The sequence below is a fragment of the Coffea eugenioides genome, chromosome 10 (genome assembly GCF_003713205.1).
Source record: "Coffea eugenioides isolate CCC68of chromosome 10, Ceug_1.0, whole genome shotgun sequence".
NCBI lineage: Eukaryota > Viridiplantae > Streptophyta > Magnoliopsida > Gentianales > Rubiaceae > Coffea > Coffea eugenioides.
Genome location: NC_040044.1, coordinates 29,669,420 through 29,690,276, shown reverse-complemented (window position 1 = coordinate 29,690,276; position 20,857 = coordinate 29,669,420). Strand labels below are relative to the sequence as shown.

At 39.6% G+C, this 20,857-nt stretch overlaps 1 protein-coding gene across 1 annotated transcript; it reads right to left on the bottom strand.

Annotated features, from left to right (window-relative positions):
- Positions 1 to 8,594: 8,594 nt before the first annotated feature.
- On the bottom strand, positions 8,595 to 11,516 carry LOC113748917 (the record flags this gene model as incomplete). Its single annotated transcript, XM_027292516.1, has 1 exon — positions 8,595 to 11,516. A coding segment is annotated over one exon (2,922 nt), but the record flags the coding sequence as incomplete, so codon positions are not given.
- Between the last annotated feature and the right edge of the window lie 9,341 nt (positions 11,517 to 20,857).

Genomic DNA, 20,857 nt, shown 5'->3' with positions numbered 1-20,857 from the left:
AGCTCCAAGAGCTTGGTATGAAAGATTGAGTGGTTTCTTGATTGAAAATAATTTCAAAAGAGGAGTTGTGGACACCACACTGTTTACTAAGCAAGTGCTAAATGAACTCCTTATTGTGCAAATATATGTAGATGATATTATTTTTGGTGCTACTAATGAGTATCTATGCAAGGATTTTTCCACCATTATGCAAAGTGAATTTGAAATGAGTATGATGGGAGAATTAAATTTCTTCCTTGGACTTCAAATACATCAAGCCATAGAGGGCAGTTTCATAAATCAAGCAAAATACACTAAGGAATTGCTGAAAAGATTTGGCATGGAGGATTCAAAGCAAGTTGGAACTCCAATGTGCACTTCAACAAAACTTGACAAAGATGAAGAAGGTAAACATGTGGATGAAAAGCACTATAGAGGTATGATTGGAAGCTTACTTTATTTAACCGCAAGTAGACCCGATATTATGTTTGCTGTTTGCTTGTGTGCTAGATTTCAATCTTGTCCAAAAGAATCACATTTGAATGCTGTTAAAAGGATTTTTAGGTATTTGAAAGGTACATTAGACTATGGTCTTTGGTATGCTAGATCTAGTGAGTTTGAACTATATGGATATTCGGATGCTGATTTTGGAGGTTGTCGTGTGGATAGAAAGAGTACTAGTGGAACTTGTCACTTTCTTGGTAATTGCTTAGTCTCTTGGTTTAGCAAGAAACAAAATGCAATCTCTTTGTCTACAACTGAAGCGGAATATATTGCCGCTAGTGCATGTTGTGCTCAACTTTTATGGATGAAGCATACCTTGAATGATTTTGGATTATCATATGACTGCATGCCTATATTCTGTGATAATACTAGTGCTATCAATTTGACCAAAAATTCAATTCAACATTCTAGGACAAAGCATATAGATATAAAGCACCACTTTATTCGCGATCTTGTTCAAAAAGGTGAAGTATGTGTAAATTATGTTTGTTCTAAAGATCAATTTGCTGATATTTGTCGCGCCCCACTTTTTGGTAAAAAATAAAATAATTGCTTTTGAAATTTTATTGATTTGGGAAAAATGAATTTTATTGATAAAACAAAAATGGGTCTAAATGGGACTTTTGAAAATGCGACGATTTGACCCAAGAAAAATAGTTCAAAAAGGGTTTTTATATGAAAAATGGAGTCGCCACTTGGTATAGAGTTAGGGTGTACCAAGTCACCCAAAAAATGAAATTTTTAAAGAAAAAGAGTAAGAAAACCCTTTTTAAACGACTCCTAGTCCACGTAAAACAAAGAAAAAGGTTCGGGAGTCACATTTGACGAAGGGGAAGGCAAGGATAAAAATCCAAGGCACCCCTTCGACCTAACCAAGGCTAGTTGCGTGATTTAACCCTTATTTTCCTATATTTTCTACCCAAAGTATGTATTGCAAATTGGATATGACTAATGGATGAGAAATGCAATCTTAAGTCTAGAAATGTCTCTGATGAGGCTTTTGATCCCATTCACATGAATTGTGAAGGTCAATAAGAAAAGACCTCATAGAAAATCATGAACGATGCAAATGAGGACTCAAATGAGAGTGTAAGTGTGCAAAGTGTAGAAAAAAGGTGCATGTGCGCAATTTGAAAGTGTTTGTGTGCAAATGAACAAAAATATAAGTGCTCGTGTGCAAGTGAATGAAAATAATAAATATATAAGTAAAATAAGTGCAATGTGTGAAGTGAAAAGTAAAGAAAGGGAATAAGTGTGTGAATATGACATGTAGATTTAAAATATATAATTAGTGAGGAAAATAGTGAGAAAATGATATGAAAATGCATGAACTTAGAGGAATGCATCAGGTCGGGTACGGGAATGACCTCTAGTTTTTGTGATTTTAATTTCCCCTTTGATTAGAAGGAAAAACTAGCGTGCTAAGGCTATTTTGAAGCCACACTCGCTCGTTTCCCTTACCCAAGGGGGTTTCTCAGGCAAATGGACCCTATAACTAGCATGAAATGCAAAGGTCTAAAATGAAAGGGAAAGGTTAGAGGGACATGCCAAATGCCATAAAACTAAAAAAAAATGCATGAAATGTAGTGAACATGCAAACATGTACTAACGAGGGGAAATCCCTAAGGGTCTAGCGTTGGACTAGCCCATTCTACGAATTCCGACTAGCATTGGACTAGCGGAAACGTACATTCATCCATCACATTCATTTATAAATATAGAAAGCAAGTAGACATGCAAAACACTCATAAACATATAGCACATAACACTTAGCATGCTCGACTAGATGCAAGGACCTAACAAAGCAAATTAACACATAGTAACTAAGCATGCAAGACACATAAGACAATTAAAGCCTTAACTATTACATTTGCTAGCTAGGCACATGTCTTCAAGAGGTCTTCATCAAATGCTCCTCCAAGCCCTATCTATTACAAGCCAAGAGGTGTACACATACCCCATAAATGAAAATAAAAGGAAAGATTTAAAAATAAAATAAAAGTAAATAAATGAAAGGCATTAATAAACATTTAAGAAAACCAAGTAGGCATGCAATTTTCATTTAGCAAATTGGATCACATAGGGAGATACAAAAAAAATAAAAGAAAGTATACCGTCCCCTTTTGTGGTGCTAATAAGTTGGAAAAGGTTCTAAATTGGAGCTACAACCACTAAACAAAGGATTAATGTACCAATTTAATAGTAAATCAAACAACACAAATTCTTCAAAAACAAAAATTAAAGAACCACTAATAACTATGAAATTGAACCATTAGATCCCTTTAGATAATCAAACAAGTCCATATTCATCAAATGAAAATCCAAGTTAAAAGGGAAAGGAAACTCGAAGGACCCAATTGATTAATCTTTTCAATTGCTTAGGCTATGATAGAATAAGAAGGGATTTGAGGGGTTAAAGAGCTATTATAAGAACTCTTTTCATGCAAAAACATGCAACCTACGAAGGAAACTTGTTTCTTTGGTATATAAAAATCCTCCAAACACACACTAAACCCCTCGGAATACAGATTTTCCATCAACAAGGGTGTCAAAAAAAATGAAGAATCTTAACACCTCCTTAGGACCTTTTGAGAAGAAAATAGATGTAATAACATCAATAAAAGTAGACTGCAATAGATCCCTATTAAAATCAAGTTTGACCAAGATTAAGCAACAAACAACCTTGGCTTGAGCAACCATGATCCAAGCAAGCAAACAACCCAGAAAAACATCATATTCAGGTATGAAAAAAACATGCAAGTAACAATAAAAGGTTTCAGCTTCAGCCATGCTCCGGCCAAACAACTTTGCAGCAATTTTCTTATAAACTCAGATTCTTATCACAACCTTGATTAGATGTAATTAAACTCAACGTCACAACTTTAGATCAAGCCCACAACTAAACCCACCATCATAATCCAAACAAACAAAATACCCAAGAAGATATCATGCAAATGCCATGAAGAAAATTTCTGCTATAACCATTTCGCAGCTTCAGGAAAAATCTTTCCTTCCACAACCATTCTCATGCAATTTCTTCTTGCACTTAGACATATTCATGCAAACAACCAATAAAAGGCTTGATTGAACTATCATCTAGACAAGATATCAGCTTGGAACCAAAATGAAAGAATAAACAACAAAAAAACTAAAACCGTAAGACATGAAGATTCGGCCAGCTGTGTACATTTTCCAGCAATGTTTCTTGCCATTCTTGTGGTCATTCTAATGCAACTTTTCCATCCAAACAAAAACTAGAATCTTAAACAAACATCATGACTTTGATCTTAACAATAAAATTACCAAATTCAACATCCTAATAAGCCAAAACATAAACAGAAAAACACACCAGTGCTTAGAGAAAAGTCCAGCCAGCATTCGGCAATTGGAGTTGTTCATTATTTCATTTTTTCTTGCTTAACCAGACCAATGAACTTCCTTAGCTTGAACATCTAATTTTAATTAGTCAAACATCTAACCAAGTGAAAATCGACCACTTTCCAGCAAATTCATGCTAAAATAGCCATGCAATTTCCAAAACAGCTCCATCGACAAACTAGAAAATTGATTAAGCAGTCCAGCAACTTCTAGTAGAAATTTCCAGCCATGCAATCAAAATCTTGGCCATAAGGTTCACATGCAACACCAAATAACAAGTTATCTATCAAATTGGATCCTCAATTAAGCTCAGATTATCACATGGAATCAGAATTAAAATTACATGTCCCAAATTAGTTCATCGGCAGAGACATTTAGCCAAAACAGAATTTCTGCATGCTTCATAACATCATCCGAATGCACAATTTAACATGCATGGTCTTAATCATCACAATTTCATTCGGCTAAGTACTCTTAGGTGCTCAAATCATCACAGGAATTCAGAAATAGAGTGCATTATCATCTCAGCTTTCGGATGGTACCTCAATATTCAAAACAGAATTTTCTAATGATTCAATTCAACATCCGACTGCTCTAACGTCACATGCATATTTACTAGATAACTCAAATTACCTCAGATTTATCCTAAAAATGATCCATAAGCAAATTCGGACAACATCAAAACATTACTCAACCAGAATTCAAACAATCCTGCTCTCGGTTGGCTTGCATGCAATCTGATTTTGTATCTTTTCAATTTTCTGACTTTATTAAGGATAACTACCTTCATGCAAGTCTTAATCATCCAGGTTTTAGTTGATTAAATGTGTATCTAGGCTCAGATTATCACAGATTAGCTAATTAGAGTTACAAATTCCAGCTCAAACTTTCGGCAGCTCCAATCTTCCAAACCAGATTTCTTAAGTCTCAATTCCTCATCTAACTTCACAAACCCACATGCATGCGTATAGACAGCTGCATCAACCCATAAACAATTCATCTAAGTCTAGAATTTACCTTGGCTTGAAGCCTAAAACCCACGACTAGCAGCTGCAATCTTTTCTTCCTCTCGGCTATCCAGAAATGCCGCCTGCCAGCTCCTCCTCTCCCTTGCTCCAACTTGCGACTAGGATGGAAGAGGCCTGGTTTTCAGTTCCTTCACCAGCTCACAGGTACAAGGATACAAAGCAGCAGGTTTCTTTCTCCCTTTTTTTTTAGCTCACGGACAGGAATGAAAGAAAACCAAAGGCTCGGCTCTCTTTCAATCGTTAATTTCAATGACCCTGCTCTCTCCCTAGCTCACGGCAGCAAATGGAAATTGGAGTTGTGATATTGTGGTGGAGTGAGAATCATATCATGTAGTGTGCGAGTAGTGTAATGTATATAAGGTTAGGCTGTGAGTGGAGTTGGTCGGCAATCAAATGGAAAAGGCTGGAATGAAACGTGGGAAATAGAACCGGCAGGAATTGGAATTGATTTTTTCTTGATTTTTCCCTTTTTCCTTTTTGAAATTAATTGAATAAAACTGATAATAAAAATAGATAACAAACAACAAAGACAACAAAAAAAAGTAATTTAATTAACATTGGGTAGAAACTAAATAAACTAGAATCAACCAAACACAATTTTCCATTTTCATCAATTTTTATCATTTTCCTTTTTTTTCCTTTTTCTCAACTTAATAATTTAACAAAAATAATAGTAAAACTAAATAAAAACAACAATTTTAATTACAAACACATCAAAATAAACAAACTAACTAAAAAAACAAAATTACCATTTTCGATCTTTTCTTTCATTTTTCATCATTTTTCATCATTTTTCTTTTTCAAAAATAAAATAACCAAAATAAACAAAATGCCAAAAGATTGAATTTAAGAGGAATGAACGTATTTTGTGAACCATTTTTCTCTTCTTTTCCTTTTATTTTACGTTAAAACTTAAAACTAAAACTAAAAGCTAAAACGTGAACAAAATTAATATGACAAATAAAACTAAAAATAAAAGACAAATGAAAAGGTAACAACTAAAATGCAGACAATCTAAAGCAAAATCATGAATTAGATGCAACATACAAATTATTTAAAAATTTGGTGTCTACAGTTTGCCCCTCTTTGTTTGAGTTTTGAAAACTTGAGACAAAGAAGTAGACACCAAATATTTACCTGTGGTATTCGGCTGCAAAATAATTCGAACGGACAAGAATTTTTTAAAAAAAACGGACTGACCCGAACGAGGAACTTAAACGGGGACTGACCCGAACAAGGAATTTAAACGGGACTGACCGCGAACAAGGAATTTAAAACCGGGACTGACCCGAAATGGAATTTAAAACGGGACTGACCGAACATGAATTAAAACGGGACTGCCCGAACAAAATTTAAAACGGGACTGGCCGAACAGATTTAAACGGGACTGACCCGAACAGGATTTTAAAACGGGACTGGCCCGAACGAATTCTAAAAACGGACTGGCTCCCGTAAACAGATTTAAAAACGGGACTGGCCCGAACAAGGAATTTAAAACGCGGAACTTTTTGAAACCCGACATGGAATTAAAACGGACTGGGCCCTAGAACAGAATTTAAAACGCGGACTGCCCGGAACAAGGAATTTAAAACGGACGGCCCCGAACAGAAATTTAAAACGGGACTGGCAACCGAACAGGAGGAGTTAAAACGGGACTGGCCTGACAAGAATTTAAAAACGGACTGACCCGAACCATGAATTTAAACGGGACTGGCTCCGAACAAAATTAAAACGAGAGACTGCCCGAAACAGGAGTTTAAAACGGGACTGGCACCGAACAGGACGTTTAACAGGACGGCCCGAACAAGAGTTTGAAACGGGACTGACCCGAACATGGAATTTAACGGGACTGGCGAACAAATTTAAAACGGACTAGGCACGACGAGAGTTTAACGGATGGGCCCGAACAAAATTTAAACGACTGGCCCGAACAGAATTTAAAACGGGACTGACCCGAACAGGAATTTAAAACGGGACTGGCCCGAACAGAATTTAAAACGGGACTGGCCCGAACAGAATTTAAAACGGGACTGGCCCGAACAAGGAATTTAAAACGGGACTGACCCGAACATGGAATTTAAAACGGGACTGGCCCGAACAGAATTTAAAACGGGACTTCACTGGGGAAGTTTGAGACGATGAATTGAATTTTTACCTGAGAGTAGTTCAAATTTTTGTACCTAAAGAGAGATTGGATCTCTGTAGTTGAAGCGATGGCTGACGTTGGTCCTTATAATCCAACTTTGCAAATAACATTGCTTTAGATTTGAAAAAGAGAATGATCGCTTTCATTTGTGAACGCAGTGTTCCTGCAAGAAAAGAATAAATGATAATGGATTTGCCACCATTATTTGATCCGGTTTGCCTTGAGAGTCGTGTAAACATGAGTCTTGTGATGCTTTTATTTCGGCTCGGCGGCATCTGCCTTAAACCTTTCAATTTTTGGGTCTGATAAAATGCCGATTTATCACGTCACCCAATCCAGGTGGTAGCTTTATTGTATATTACTCCCTGTAACTGATGATTGAATCCCCTATCTTTGCACAAACCTCAGGGTTTATCATTCATTTGAATTCGATGGTGCAAGAATGATGCATGAAAATTAGTCATATAAAATCAACGTATATGCAAGATGATTTCCTATGTTAAACAAAAATGAGCATGCAAAAGAATGTATACAATCATAAGCATTCATACACAAATAATTGAGAACAACCAAGAGGTTTATAAAGATACATTTTGCAAAAGAATATTTGTAAAGAACAAATACAAATTTAACCAACGAATATCATATTCAAAACTTTGGATATTTTCTCTTCGGAATCCGATATTGGCAGAAGTATCACAAATATGAGGAAGCCCCTAAATGAACCAGGTCACCAGCTGTTCCTTCTTGCGCTCGTCCGTTGCGAAAAACCCTCCTTGACGCCCTTCCGGGTTTTCACCAAGGTTGCCCCTCCCCTTTTTGTTTTTGCTTTTCCTTTTCCTTTTTGTTTTTTCTTTTTGTTTTTGTCTTTTCTTTTTGTTTTTGTCTTTTTTTTTTTTTTTTTTTTTTTTTTTTTTGACAAGGCGCCCTTTCGGGTTTTCACCTAAAGAATAAAGACACATCTCGACCATGATCGACTCAGAAATATGAGTTAAAGGTTTCAGGCATCAGTAAAATGCACTTCCCTTGTAGATTAGGCGAAGGCATTACGGACATCACTTGCCAGTTGATTATCAAATTTTGCTAATAGAAATGCAACAAATGACGGAAGCCAGGACTTTGGGCTTTGTGATGAGGTCAGGTGGGGTGCTTTGAAAAAGGTTGAAGGTTGAAAGCAGATTTGATACGAAGGGTGAAATAACTTGAGATTGCACTATCCGAAAACAACTCCAAGACTGAGGAAAATTTGCCCCAGTTTGATCAGCTTTTTCTCTTTTTGCATTTTTCATTGCATTTTCCTCACTTTTTGCATTTTTCTTTGAAAACTAAATTTGCCCCAGTGTGGGGTTCTTTTCCCTTTCTTTTGCTCATCTCTCTTTCAAAAATTAAAATTTTGCCCCAGTGTGGGGTTTGCAATTCTCAGGGGTTATCAAACGAAAATTTTGTCAATTCTGATGGCTCAAAGGGGACAAGTAGAGATAAAATGTTTTTAGTGTAAAAGAAAATGGCCTGACTTGCATTTCGCCATTTGCATGAATTTCTAAAGAAAATTTGCATGATCAAATAAAAAACTTTTTGCACATATCTGAGTTGATGGGTTGAGGGAAAACCCGTCCATCCATTTCCGCCAAAATAAGAGCTCCGCCAGGTAATACCTTTTGGACAACGAACGGCCCTTGCCAATTTGGAGCGAACTTGCCTTTAGCTTCATCTTGCATTGACAAAATTCGCTTCAGTACCTTATCACCTTTTTCAAATGCCCTCCGATGAACTTTTTTGTTGTAAGCTCGGGCCACACGTTTTTGATAGCATTGCCCATGACAGATAGCATTGAATCGCTTCTCATCTATCAAAGTCAATTGCTCATGGCGCTGCTTGATCCAATCGGCCTCCTCCAATTTAGCTTCCATAAGGATTCGTAGCGACGGAATTTCAACCTCAGCTGGTAATACAGCTTCCATCCCATACATAAGTGAATATGGCGTTGCCCCAGTCGATGTCCGAATAGAAGTCCGGTACGCCATCAATGCATAAGGCAACTTTTCATGCCAATCGCGATGCTTTTCTGTCATTTTGCGGATAATTTTCTTCAGATTCTTATTTGCGGCTTCTACAGCTCCATTCATCTGAGGCCTATAAATGGCAGAATTGCGGTGTTTGATTTTGAACTGCTCACATAATCCATCTACCATGTCATTGTTCAGATTCTTGGCATTGTCCGTGATAAGCGTTTCGGGTACTCCGAAACGACAGATGATGTGATCTCTCAGGAAATTGGCCACTACCTTCTTCGTGACATGTTTGAATGACTCTGCTTCAACCCACTTGGTAAAGTACTCGATCGCCACCAATATAAATCGATGTCCATTTGAAGCGGGAGGATCGATTGTACCAATCACGTCCATACCCCACATTGAACAGGGCCATGGGGCGGTCATGCTATGCAACTCAGTGGGTGGAGCGCGTGTAATGTCACCGTGCATTTGGCATTTTATACATCTCCGGACAAAGTCTATACAATCATGCTCCATAGTAAGCCAGAAGTATCCGGTTCTCATGATTTTCTTTGCTAGCAAATGGCCATTCATGTGAGGTCCACAAACGCCACTATGCACTTCTTTCATCATATATTGAGCCTCATCCTCATCAATGCACCTTAAAAGGTTCAAATCAAAGGTTCTTTTGTACAACACTTCACCATTTAAGAAAAATTTGGAAGCCATTCTACGCAGAAAACTCTTGTCTTTTGCACCAGCATGCAGAGGGTAAGACCCAGTTTTAAGAAACTCCTTAAGATCACTATACCAGGGAACATTGTCAAAAGACTCATTTGCAACCCAGCAGTGGGCAGGCTTGTCTTGAAGTTGAACTTGGATTGGTTCGATCTTTAATTCATCTGGATACTGGATCATGGAAGCTAAAGTGGCCAAAGCATCGGCAAATGCGTTTCGGGCTCGAGGGAGATGTCTGAATTCCAAATTTTGAAATTGCTTGGCCAGAGTAAGCAGACTACAATGGTAGGGTAGAATTTTTGAATCTTTGGTTATCCATTGCTTCAAAGTTTGGTTCACGAGCAAATCTGAATCACTAAAAGCTATCAACTCCTTGATTTCCATTTCCAAAGCCATTTTGAGACCAAAAATGCAGGCTTCATATTCAGCCATGTTATTCGTGCAAGCGAATTGCAATTTGGCAGCGGCAGGGTAGTGCTTCCCTTCGGGTGACACCAAAACAGCTCCAATTCCAACTCCGAGAGAATTCGAAGCTCCATCGAAGAAAAGCCTCCATTCAGGACTTTGTTCACTTATATCATCTGCAGCGCTTACAAATAGGACCCTCTCGTCGGGGAAATAAGTACGGAGTGGTTGATAATCATCATCCCTTGGATTTTCCGCCAAATGATCAGCTATAGCTTGCCCCTTGACCGCCTTTTGTGAGGTGAAAACAATGTCGAACTCTGATAGAATTATTTGCCATTTCGCCAAACGCCCAGTCAGCATCGGCTTCTCCAAAAGATACTTCAAAGGATCAGACCGGGAAATAAGATACGTGGTATGACTCAACAGATAGTGTCTCAACTTCTGGGCTGCCCAGGCCAATGCACAGCAGCTTTTCTCAATGAATGAATAATTAGCCTCGTACTGCGTGAACTTTTTGCTTAGATAGTAAATGGCTTGTTCTTTCCTTCCGGATTCATCGTGCTGACCTAGAACACACCCTACTGCTCCATCGAGTACAGATAAATACATAATCAAAGGTCGGCCCGGTTTGGGCGGCACTAAGACTGGTGGATGCAACAAATAATCTTTAATCTTGTCGAAAGCCTGTTGACACTCCTCATTCCAATACAACGGCACATTCTTTCTCAATAATTTGAACAACGGCTCGCATGTGGCAGTTAGTTGGCCGATGAACCTCCCAATGAAATTGATCTTCCCTAAGAAGCTTTTCACGTCCTTCTGAGTTTTCGGCACTGGCATATCTCGAATTGCTTTGATTTTTGCCGGATCTATTTCTATGCCCTTCTTGCTAACAATGAATCCCAACAGCTTACCCGCAGGTGCTCCGAAGGCGCATTTTGCAGGATTTAGCTTCAAATTGTACTTCCGTAGTCTCTCGAACAATTTCTTCAGATCAACCAAGTGGTCCTCTGCCCTTTTAGACTTGATTATAATGTCATCCACGTAGACCTCCATTTCTCGGTGGATCATATCATGAAATAGGGTTGTCATGGTCCTCTGATAGGTTGCTCCGGCATTCTTTAAACCAAAAGGCATGACTCGGTAGCAAAAGGTACCCCAAGGGGTAATGAAAGCAGTCTTCTCCCTATCCTCCTCTGCCATCAAAATTTGGTGGTAGCCAGCAAAACAATCGCAAAAGGTTTCAATCTCATGTCCGGCCGTATTGTCTAAGAGAATGTGAATGTTTGGTAGAGGGAAATCATCTTTAGGACTGGCTTTATTAAGGTCTCTATAATCAACACAAACTCGCACCTCTCCACTCTTTTTTGGAACAGGGACTGGATTTGAAAGCCAAATAGGGTAATGGGAAACAATGATAATGTTGGTTTGGAGTTGTTTTTCAATTTGTTCTTTTATTTTGAGGCTCATATCTGGTTTGAATTTTCTGGGTTTTTGCTTTACGGGTGGAAAAGAAGGGTCTGTGGGTAACCTATGCACCACCACATCAGTTGAAATACCAGTCATATCATCATAGGACCACGCAAATACATCCTGGAACATGGTCAAGAATTCAAGCATCTCCTTTTTCTGCCTTTCATTCAAATGAATACTAATTTGCACCTCCTTAACTTCATCCTCAGTGCCAATGTTAACCTTTCCTGTTTCTTCCAGGTTCGGTTTTGGTTTTTCCTCATATTGTTCAAGGTCCTTTGCAAAAGAATCGAATACCTCCTCATTATCACTCTCGCTTTGGAGTTCGGATTCACAGATCTCCAAGTCGTGAGTGATATAGAGATTGCCATTATCGTATTCCAGAACTGTGATATCCAAAGGGTCAAATAATTTTATTTTTGGCCATCTGAAAGAATTAACGAATGTGGGATAATAAGTAAATAAGCATACAACAAACAAATGAATCAAGCAATATGAATATAAACAAGCAAATAAACAACACAACAATGACAAGAACAACTTGTGCATTTTCATAAAGACCATTGATTGAAAGCAGAAAGCAAATGGAAATGAAAACTTAACAATATTTACATGCGAAAATGTTAGTCAAAAAGTAAAATTGTTTTCATTGCCTATTTACAGATGCAACTTTTCATGAATTCACATGAATGATAAACCCCTTTCAGTTTACCGAAACTCCTTCCGAACGGGCAGGAACTCGGCTGTCCAATTGGGAATTGATCCTTCGGGGATGTCAGGAAACTCAGCTTCGCCTGGAACACTGTCTTCAAATGTTGCCCCAACGAACAATTGGGCCAAACTAGCTTCAATTTCGTCAATTGGGTTGATTTCTGACATGATCACCTCGGCTGGTCGTGGGAAAGTATAATGCAGGGGTGGAATGTCAAGAGCCCTTTGCCTTCCTTCTTTCTCCGCTTTCTTGCGCTCCTTCATTTCTCTGATATCCTTAGCAGTTGGTCGGAAACCCAAACCAAACGAATCATTTTTCTCCACGATCTCCACTGGCTTTAAAATTCCTTGCAGATCTCGTCCCAGCCCTTTGTCAAATTCATAGCCTCCACGGATCATTTCTTTAGCCATCATGACACTGGCCCTTGATAGAACTCGCTCCTCGTTTGTGATCCAACTTACAGAGACGATATCAGCCGTGCTATGAGGAGTCATGGTGACGTTTCGGCTTCCATCCTCTTTTGACCCAGAATCGGTGATTACAAGGCAATCCTCTTCGGCAAATATAGTTATCAGCTTGTCATTTACTACAAATTTCAGCAACTGATGCAATGAAGACGGCACAGCTCCGGACTTATGAATCCAGGGCCTTCCAAGCAAAACGTTGTAAACACTAGGAAAGTGCATGACTTGGCAGGTTATTTGAAACTGGGCAGGTCCCATTTCAACTACTAAATCCACTTCTCCTATTGGCTCTCTTTGTGCTCCATCAAAACCTCGGACTATGGTCCCTGAAGGCCTCAACTTGATGTCTTGTAATCCCAGCTTTTCCAAGGTGCTCCAAGGACAGATATTAAGCGCGGATCCATTATCAATCAAAACCTTCGGCAGCCTTTTCCCATTGCACCTAACAACTATATACAGGGCCTTGTTATGTCCAATGCCTTCCGCCGGCAATTCCTCGTCAGAAAAAGTAATTTGCTTGGTGAATAACACACTCCCAACCACGTGCGAAAAATTATCAACAGAAATGTCCCTAGGGATTTGAGCTTTAGTCAATACCTCGATCAACGCATCCCTATGCACATCTGAAGAAAAAAGTAAATCCAACATGGATATCTGGGCAGGTGACTTGCTTAGCTTCTCAATCACATTGTATTCACTTCTCTGGAGCCTTTTAAGAAAATCCAAGGCTTCCTTCTCAGTGATTGTTGGTTTGGCGGGTGGCTCGGAATTATTTGCTTGAATCGGAATGGTTGCTTCAAACGGGCTTGCAATTTTCCCCGATCTTGTGACCACTGATACTTCCTTCTTTGCAATTGACCTTTCCCCAATCTGTACAGTAGGTTCATCATAATTCCATGGTACTTGTTGCAGGCTCAGGACAGGCTCCTGCTTCGGGAATTCAATAACCACCGGCTCTAAAGACTCACTCTCAGCTGGCGTGAGATCCAAGATAAAGGGTTTCTCGTCCTCTTCAAATGGCAGTTCTATGACAAAAGGTTGGTCTGTGACCCCAAACACTTCAGCTTCCCTTGCCAATTCTTTGACTGGTTCCACATACTCCGTATCATCCAGAATAACCCCAATGATATTTGCATGTTCCGGTAAAGGGTTCCTATTTACGTTCGGCCCTTGCGCCTCCCTTTTCCGGATTACAATCTCCCCGGCTTCAACCATATCCTGGATTTTATGCTTAAGCGCCTTGCAATCAAAGGTGGCATGTCCGGGGGCCCCAGAATGATAAGCACAGACAGCTTGTGGATTATACCACGCGGGCATGCCATATGGGTAGGTAGGAGGGGGTACTGTACCAATTTTCCCGGCGGCCTTCAACTGGTCATATAATTGGTCCAGAGGCCTGCCTAAATTGGTGAATGTACGGCTAGGTGGTCGGTTGTAAGATTCAAGAGGTTGAGGATGGTTGTAAACAGGTCTATTTGGTGGAGGAAATCTTGGGTTATATGGAGGGCGAGGTCGGTTTTGAGGTGGATTTGGTTGGGAAATTTGAAAAGGGGCTGAAGGTGGGTTTGGATAGTTTGGGCGAGGTCGAGGGTGGTGGATGTTGGTGGTATATACAGGATACGGGTTTGGATAGTAAGGGTAATGTGGTTGGTAGGTTGGATTGTGTTGGTATCGGGGTCGGGGTGAAGGGCTTTGGTTCCAAATAAAGGTTGCATCCCCCTCCTTCTTTTTGAATGGCGGTTTCTTCACATTGCTTCCTTGACCTTGTAAAGCATCCAACTGGGATTTGAGAGCAGAGACGTTGACAATTTTCCCGGCTCTTACAAAGTCATCAAACTCTTCCAATTTATTCACAATGGCAGCAAATGAACAACCAGTCATACGGAAAATTTCTTCGAAATATGGAGGATCATGCGCCTTTATGAATGTGCGAATAATTTCATCCTCAGTCATCGGTGGTTCCACCTTCGCAGCTACTTTTCTCCACCTCTTGGCATAGGTCTTGTGGTCCTCAGAAGGCTTCCTTTTCGTTCCTTCCAGAGTAGTCCGGGTTGGCGCTAGCTCGCAGTTGTACTCATATTGTCGAATGAAGGCAATGGACAGATCGAGCCAGGTCTTCACTTCCTCTGGCTTTAGGTTGGAGTACCAATCGAGAGCATCCCCTTCTAAGCTTTCTGGAAATAATCTCAACGGCAAATTCTCGTCATCCACTGGCTTGCCCAACTTGTTAGCAAACAAGCGCAAGTGCGTCTTTGGGTTGCCCGTGCCATCATATTTGTTGAACTTCGGAGTCTTGAACCCCTCCGGCAGCTGTACGTTTGGAAATAGGCACAAATCATCGTAATCCAGCACCCCTTGCTTGCTTAAACCTTGGCTTTTCCTGATAAATTCATCAAAACGATCCAAGCGTTTAAGTAACTTCATATCAATCTGGGCAGACGAATCTCCCATTTCTGGCTTATTTTGAAAAGTGTGCTCCGGCACCACGGGCTCCGCGGTGGTTTGATAAAAAGCTGGTGGGTTCTGATGCATGTTTGGGTCGCTTTGAGGCTGAAATCCTTGACCATAAGGAGGGTAGAAAGGAGGATTTTGAGTAAAAGCATATTGCGGGTTAAAAGTTCCCTCAAAGGTGGTTTGAAATGGAGGAATAACAAATGGTTCGGATTGTGGTTGTGTAGCGGGTACAGGCTCAGGTTGCACTCCGCTACTAACGAGCTCGTCAATCAACTTCTTCTGAGTGGCCATTTCTGACGCCATTTCCCCAAATTTTGTGAGTAACTCAGTCAACTGAACCCCAGGACTTGCGGCTTCCGGCTGGGTAGTTGCAACGAACTTTTCGGATGATTCTGGTTGAGTACTCATGTCTACACGATTCCTTTGGGCTCTACTTCGGGATCGCGTAATAATGGGGCTTTTTCGAAAAGCTATTTTGAAATTTTACCTGAAATGAAGAAAGAACTCCTTTAGATAAACCAATGATTACTGAATTTCTGCAATTTATTCAGAAAGAGAAAAAAGAAAAAGACATGAGTTAGTAATTATTCAAACAATTCGGATGCATGTCCTATTTGGGGAACCCTTTTTGTGCCAAGGGTAGGCCTAGCATGATGCAACACCTTTGAAATGGGACCCGTAATACAAACCTGTTTTCGACAATAATCCAAAATGAGAGCAAAAGAAAAATCATCTTCATTGATAAACCTGCCAATATTTACATCATGTCACGAAGACGATTCCGTACAAGATTGCCAAAACTTTTGAACCTATCCAATACAGAGTCCTTTGTTTCCCTAGCATATGAAATTCTAACACATTCAGTTTGGTCATATAATTCTGCACATTTCCTTTTCAGCTCTTGACGCTTTCCTCGTTCATTTTCATACAATTGCTTGTTTTGCTCGGCCATCCCTTTGTATGATTCGGCAGACTTACTTAACTGCAGAATTTCCTTATCCTTTGCTTCGATAATGGCTTTCAACTTTTTCACCTCCTCAGATGGCTCATCTTGAATTTCTTGCGCAACGGATCTTCCTACCCAGTCTTCGTATTGTGAAGTCGTCAAACCCTTCTGCTTGAGCTCCGGGATGTATCTAAAACTCACATCATCAGATAGCGTCACCCAGGCGTCAATAATCCGATCTTTCATAGGGATTTGATTTGGGCACATTCCCCAGTTAAAAATAATGGTGATTTCGCTCATGTCAAGCACGGGTGGTATTTCTTGAGTACGCCCTAATTGTCTGAGAAACCTTTTTGGAACGTACGCGGTAATCCCTTGAGTACCCAGTAGGAGAATGAATTCGGATGCCTGAGTGCAAAGAACAGGTTTAGTACAATCGGTCCAATCCAACACCCATCTAATATTTTGATCGGTCACGTTCTTCAAGAAATCCACAAACTCAGATGCATTGCGCGGCAAACTGTCTCTGTTAATTCTCTTGTGATGCGTGGTTATCCAGTTGTATGCGAACATTGGTAGACTCGATGAAATAGCCGGTCGCCTCATGAAATGCTCCATTCCCCATATATGTAAGATCAAATTTGAATCACAAAAGAACTTTTTCCCTTTCTGACAGGTAGTGCAGGCTATGAAGATGTCGGCCAAAATGGTAGGAATAATGGAACACGGCCTATCATTAATTCCGAGAAACAAGTCATACAGGATTCTAGTGAGCTTGAAGGCTATTTTTTTGTCTTTCCTAGGAAAAAAGTAGGTTCCCGTCATGACTAAACCGTATACCCAGACTCTCTTTCGATCCCACGCTTCCTTGGAAGTAAACGAGAAGTCCCCTCGATGCCTCTCAAAACCATCTTTTAGCGCAAATCGATCAAATAAGAACTTCACCTCTATATTTTGGTCTGCCCCTTGTAGTACTGATTCCTTTAACCCAGTGAAACGGCAAAATTCAGCTTTGTTAGATACTAGCGGCAATACCACGGCAGTTCCTTGAATCGGCAAATTGAGAAATCCGGCGACTTCCTCAATCGTTATGGTCATCTCCCTTTTTCCAAATCTAAAAGCAGAACAAGTGGGGTCCCATAGATGCACCAAAGCTTCTACCAAATATCCATCGGACTTAACGTCCTTGAAATCCCCGATGTGTCCTAATCGATCAGCTATTTGGTTAATCTCATTGGGTGAGAGTAACGTGGGCCATCTTTGTACCTCCGGCGGCACTACTAACATCTGTTGCACTCGGCGAGGGCTTTCCATCTAGAAACCAAAACCGGAGTTAAATACCTAACCTACAGGTCCCATTTCTCTGGTTAACAGGAATTTAAACGTGCAAATCCCAAAAATTGGGTTAAATACCCATGGGATTTAGGTTGGCTTGTCCCTAATGCGGGATTCCCTAGGTGGCATTCCCTTTCTAAGGCTTATGCATGATGCCATTCTTATCAAAGCAGGGAAAAATACGATTTGAAATGAGACGTGACCTAAGGAGCCCTTTGTTTGCCAGGGTAAGCCTAAAAATGGTATGACATTAATTTATGAACAAAATATACCGAAATTTCTAAATGTGCAATAGCCTATCTAAGGGTAGGTCCTAAAAGAAGGTCATGCCCGACCTCTTATTTCCTAACGTTTGTGAATGCAAAGGCAAGAGACAAGGAAAGTTAGTTCAACACATAATCACATAACACGTTGGACAATTAAATGATATAAAAAGTAGGAAAAGTAAATAAGGAAAAGGGTGGGATCCCTCCCCTCGTGAATGGTGTCCCTACTAGGGCAAGGCAGACTCTACCCTAGGTGAACTATATGGATGCATGCGGTTGGGGTTCACTAATGCATCTAGACTCGATAAGCTCAGGTCCCCAAGCCTTCAGACTCGTGGCCAAGGGTCATCAATCCCAAGGCCCTTTGTCGGTGGCTCGAGCGATTCCCCAAACACCGCTACGCACACGTCGTGTTACGGCTGCATGTTTGAGTGAATCTATAAAAAACCCTCAACCTTCGACTAAAAACTAAAGGCTATCAACCCAAAGTTTAAAGCGGAAGATTGAGTGACCCCTCGGATCATGCTACGCACACGTCGTGATACGATCACATGTCCAAGTGGGTCGCCTAAAATCCTAATAGGGTGGAGTGGCGTGACAAGCCACTAAAAGAAAAATAAATGAAGGGTGAAAAAACTAAAGCGTATGCACGTATGCTAGTGCTCGTTTGGAGGGGAGGGATCAAGAACCAACGCGTGGCTCTAAGGGTGACACACACCCCCCCCAAAATGCAAATGCAAAGCGCGAGATAAAGCAAGTACAATCATACATCCAATCATCCAATCATACATACGTGAGTGAGGGAGTAGTTTGATATGCGCGTACGTGGCAAAAAGTCCTAGAAAGGGAAAATGCAATCCTAATATCCAAATGCTATACATAAAAAGGGTAGAAAAAAGGAAAAGAATGGCTAAATCAAATGCTTGGACCCACTTAGGAAGTCCCCAGTGGAGTCGCCAACTGTCGCGCCCCACTTTTTGGTAAAAAATAAAATAATTGTTTTTTGTTGAATTTTATTGATTTGGGAAAAATGAATTTTGTTGATAAAAACAAAAATGGGTCTAAATGGGACTTTTGAAAATGCGACGATTTGACCCAAGAAAAATAGTTCAAAAAGGGTTTTTATATGAAAAATGGAGTCGCCACTTGGTATAGAGTTAGGGTGTACCAAGTCACCCAAAAAATGAAATTTTTAAAGAAAAAGAGTAAGAAAACCCTTTTTAAACGACTCCTAGTCCACGTAAAACAAAGAAAAAGGTTCGGGAGTCACATTTGACGAAGGGGAAGGCAAGGATAAAAATCCAAGGCACCCCTTCGACCTAACCAAGGCTAGTTGCGTGATTTAACCCTTACTTTCCTATATTTCCTACCCAAAGTATGTATTGCAAATTGGATATGACTAATGGATGAGAAATGCAATCTTAAGTCTAGAAATGTCTCTGATGAGGCTTTTGATCCCATTCACATGAATTGTGAAGGTCAATAAGAAAAGACCTCATAGAAAATCATGAACGATGCAAATGAGGACTCAAATGAGAGTGTAAGTGTGCAAAGTGTAGAAAAAAGGTGCATGTGCGCAATTTGAAAGTGTTTGTGTGCAAATGAACAAAAATATAAGTGCTCGTGTGCAAGTGAATGAAAATAATAAATATATAAGTAAAATAAGTGCAATGTGTGAAGTGAAAAGTAAAGAAAGGGAATAAGTGTGTGAATATGACATGTAGATTTAAAATATATAATTAGTGAGGAAAATAGTGAGAAAATGATATGAAAATGCATGAACTTAGAGGAATGCATCAGGTCGGGTACGGGAATGACCTCTAGTTTTTGTGATTTTAATTTCCCCTTTGATTAGAAGGAAAAACTAGCGTGCTAAGGCTATTTTGAAGCCACACTCGCTCGTTTCCCTTACCCAAGGGGGTTTCTCAGGCAAATGGACCCTATAACTAGCATGAAATGCAAAGGTCTAAAATGAAAGGGAAAGGTTAGAGGGACATGCCAAATGCCATAAAACTAAAAAAATGCATGAAATGTAGTGAACATGCAAACATGTACTAACGAGGGGAAATCCCTAAGGGTCTAGCGTTGGACTAGCCCATTCTACGAATTCCGACTAGCATTGGACTAGCGGAAACGTACATTCATCCATCACATTCATTTATAAATATAGAAAGCAAGTAGACATGCAAAACACTCATAAACATATAGCACATAACACTTAGCATGCTCGACTAGATGCAAGGACCTAACAAAGCAAATTAACACATAGTAACTAAGCATGCAAGACACATAAGACAATTAAAGCCTTAACTATTACATTTGCTAGCTAGGCACATGTCTTCAAGAGGTCTTCATCAAATGCTCCTCCAAGCCCTATCTATTACAAGCCAAGAGGTGTACACATACCCCATAAATGAAAATAAAAGGAAAGATTTAAAAATAAAATAAAAGTAAATAAATGAAAGGCATTAATAAACATTTAAGAAAACCAAGTAGGCATGCAATTTTCATTTAGCAAATTGGATCACATAGGGAGATACAAAAAAAATAAAAGAAAGTATACCGTCCCCTTTTGTGGTGCTAATAAGTTGGAAAAGGTTCTAAATTGGAGCTACAACCACTAAACAAAGGATTAATGTACCAATTTAATAGTAAATCAAACAACACAAATTCTTCAAAAACAAAAATTAAAGAACCACTAATAACTATGAAATTGAACCATTAGATCCCTTTAGATAATCAAACAAGTCCATATTCATCAAATGAAAATCCAAGTTAAAAGGGAAAGGAAACTCGAAGGACCCAATTGATTAATCTTTTCAATTGCTTAGGCTATGATAGAATAAGAAGGGATTTGAGGGGTTAAAGAGCTATTATAAGAACTCTTTTCATGCAAAAACATGCAACCTACGAAGGAAACTTGTTTCTTTGGTATATAAAAATCCTCCAAACACACACTAAACCCCTCGGAATACAGATTTTCCATCAACAAGGGTGTCAAAAAAAATGAAGAATCTTAACACCTCCTTAGG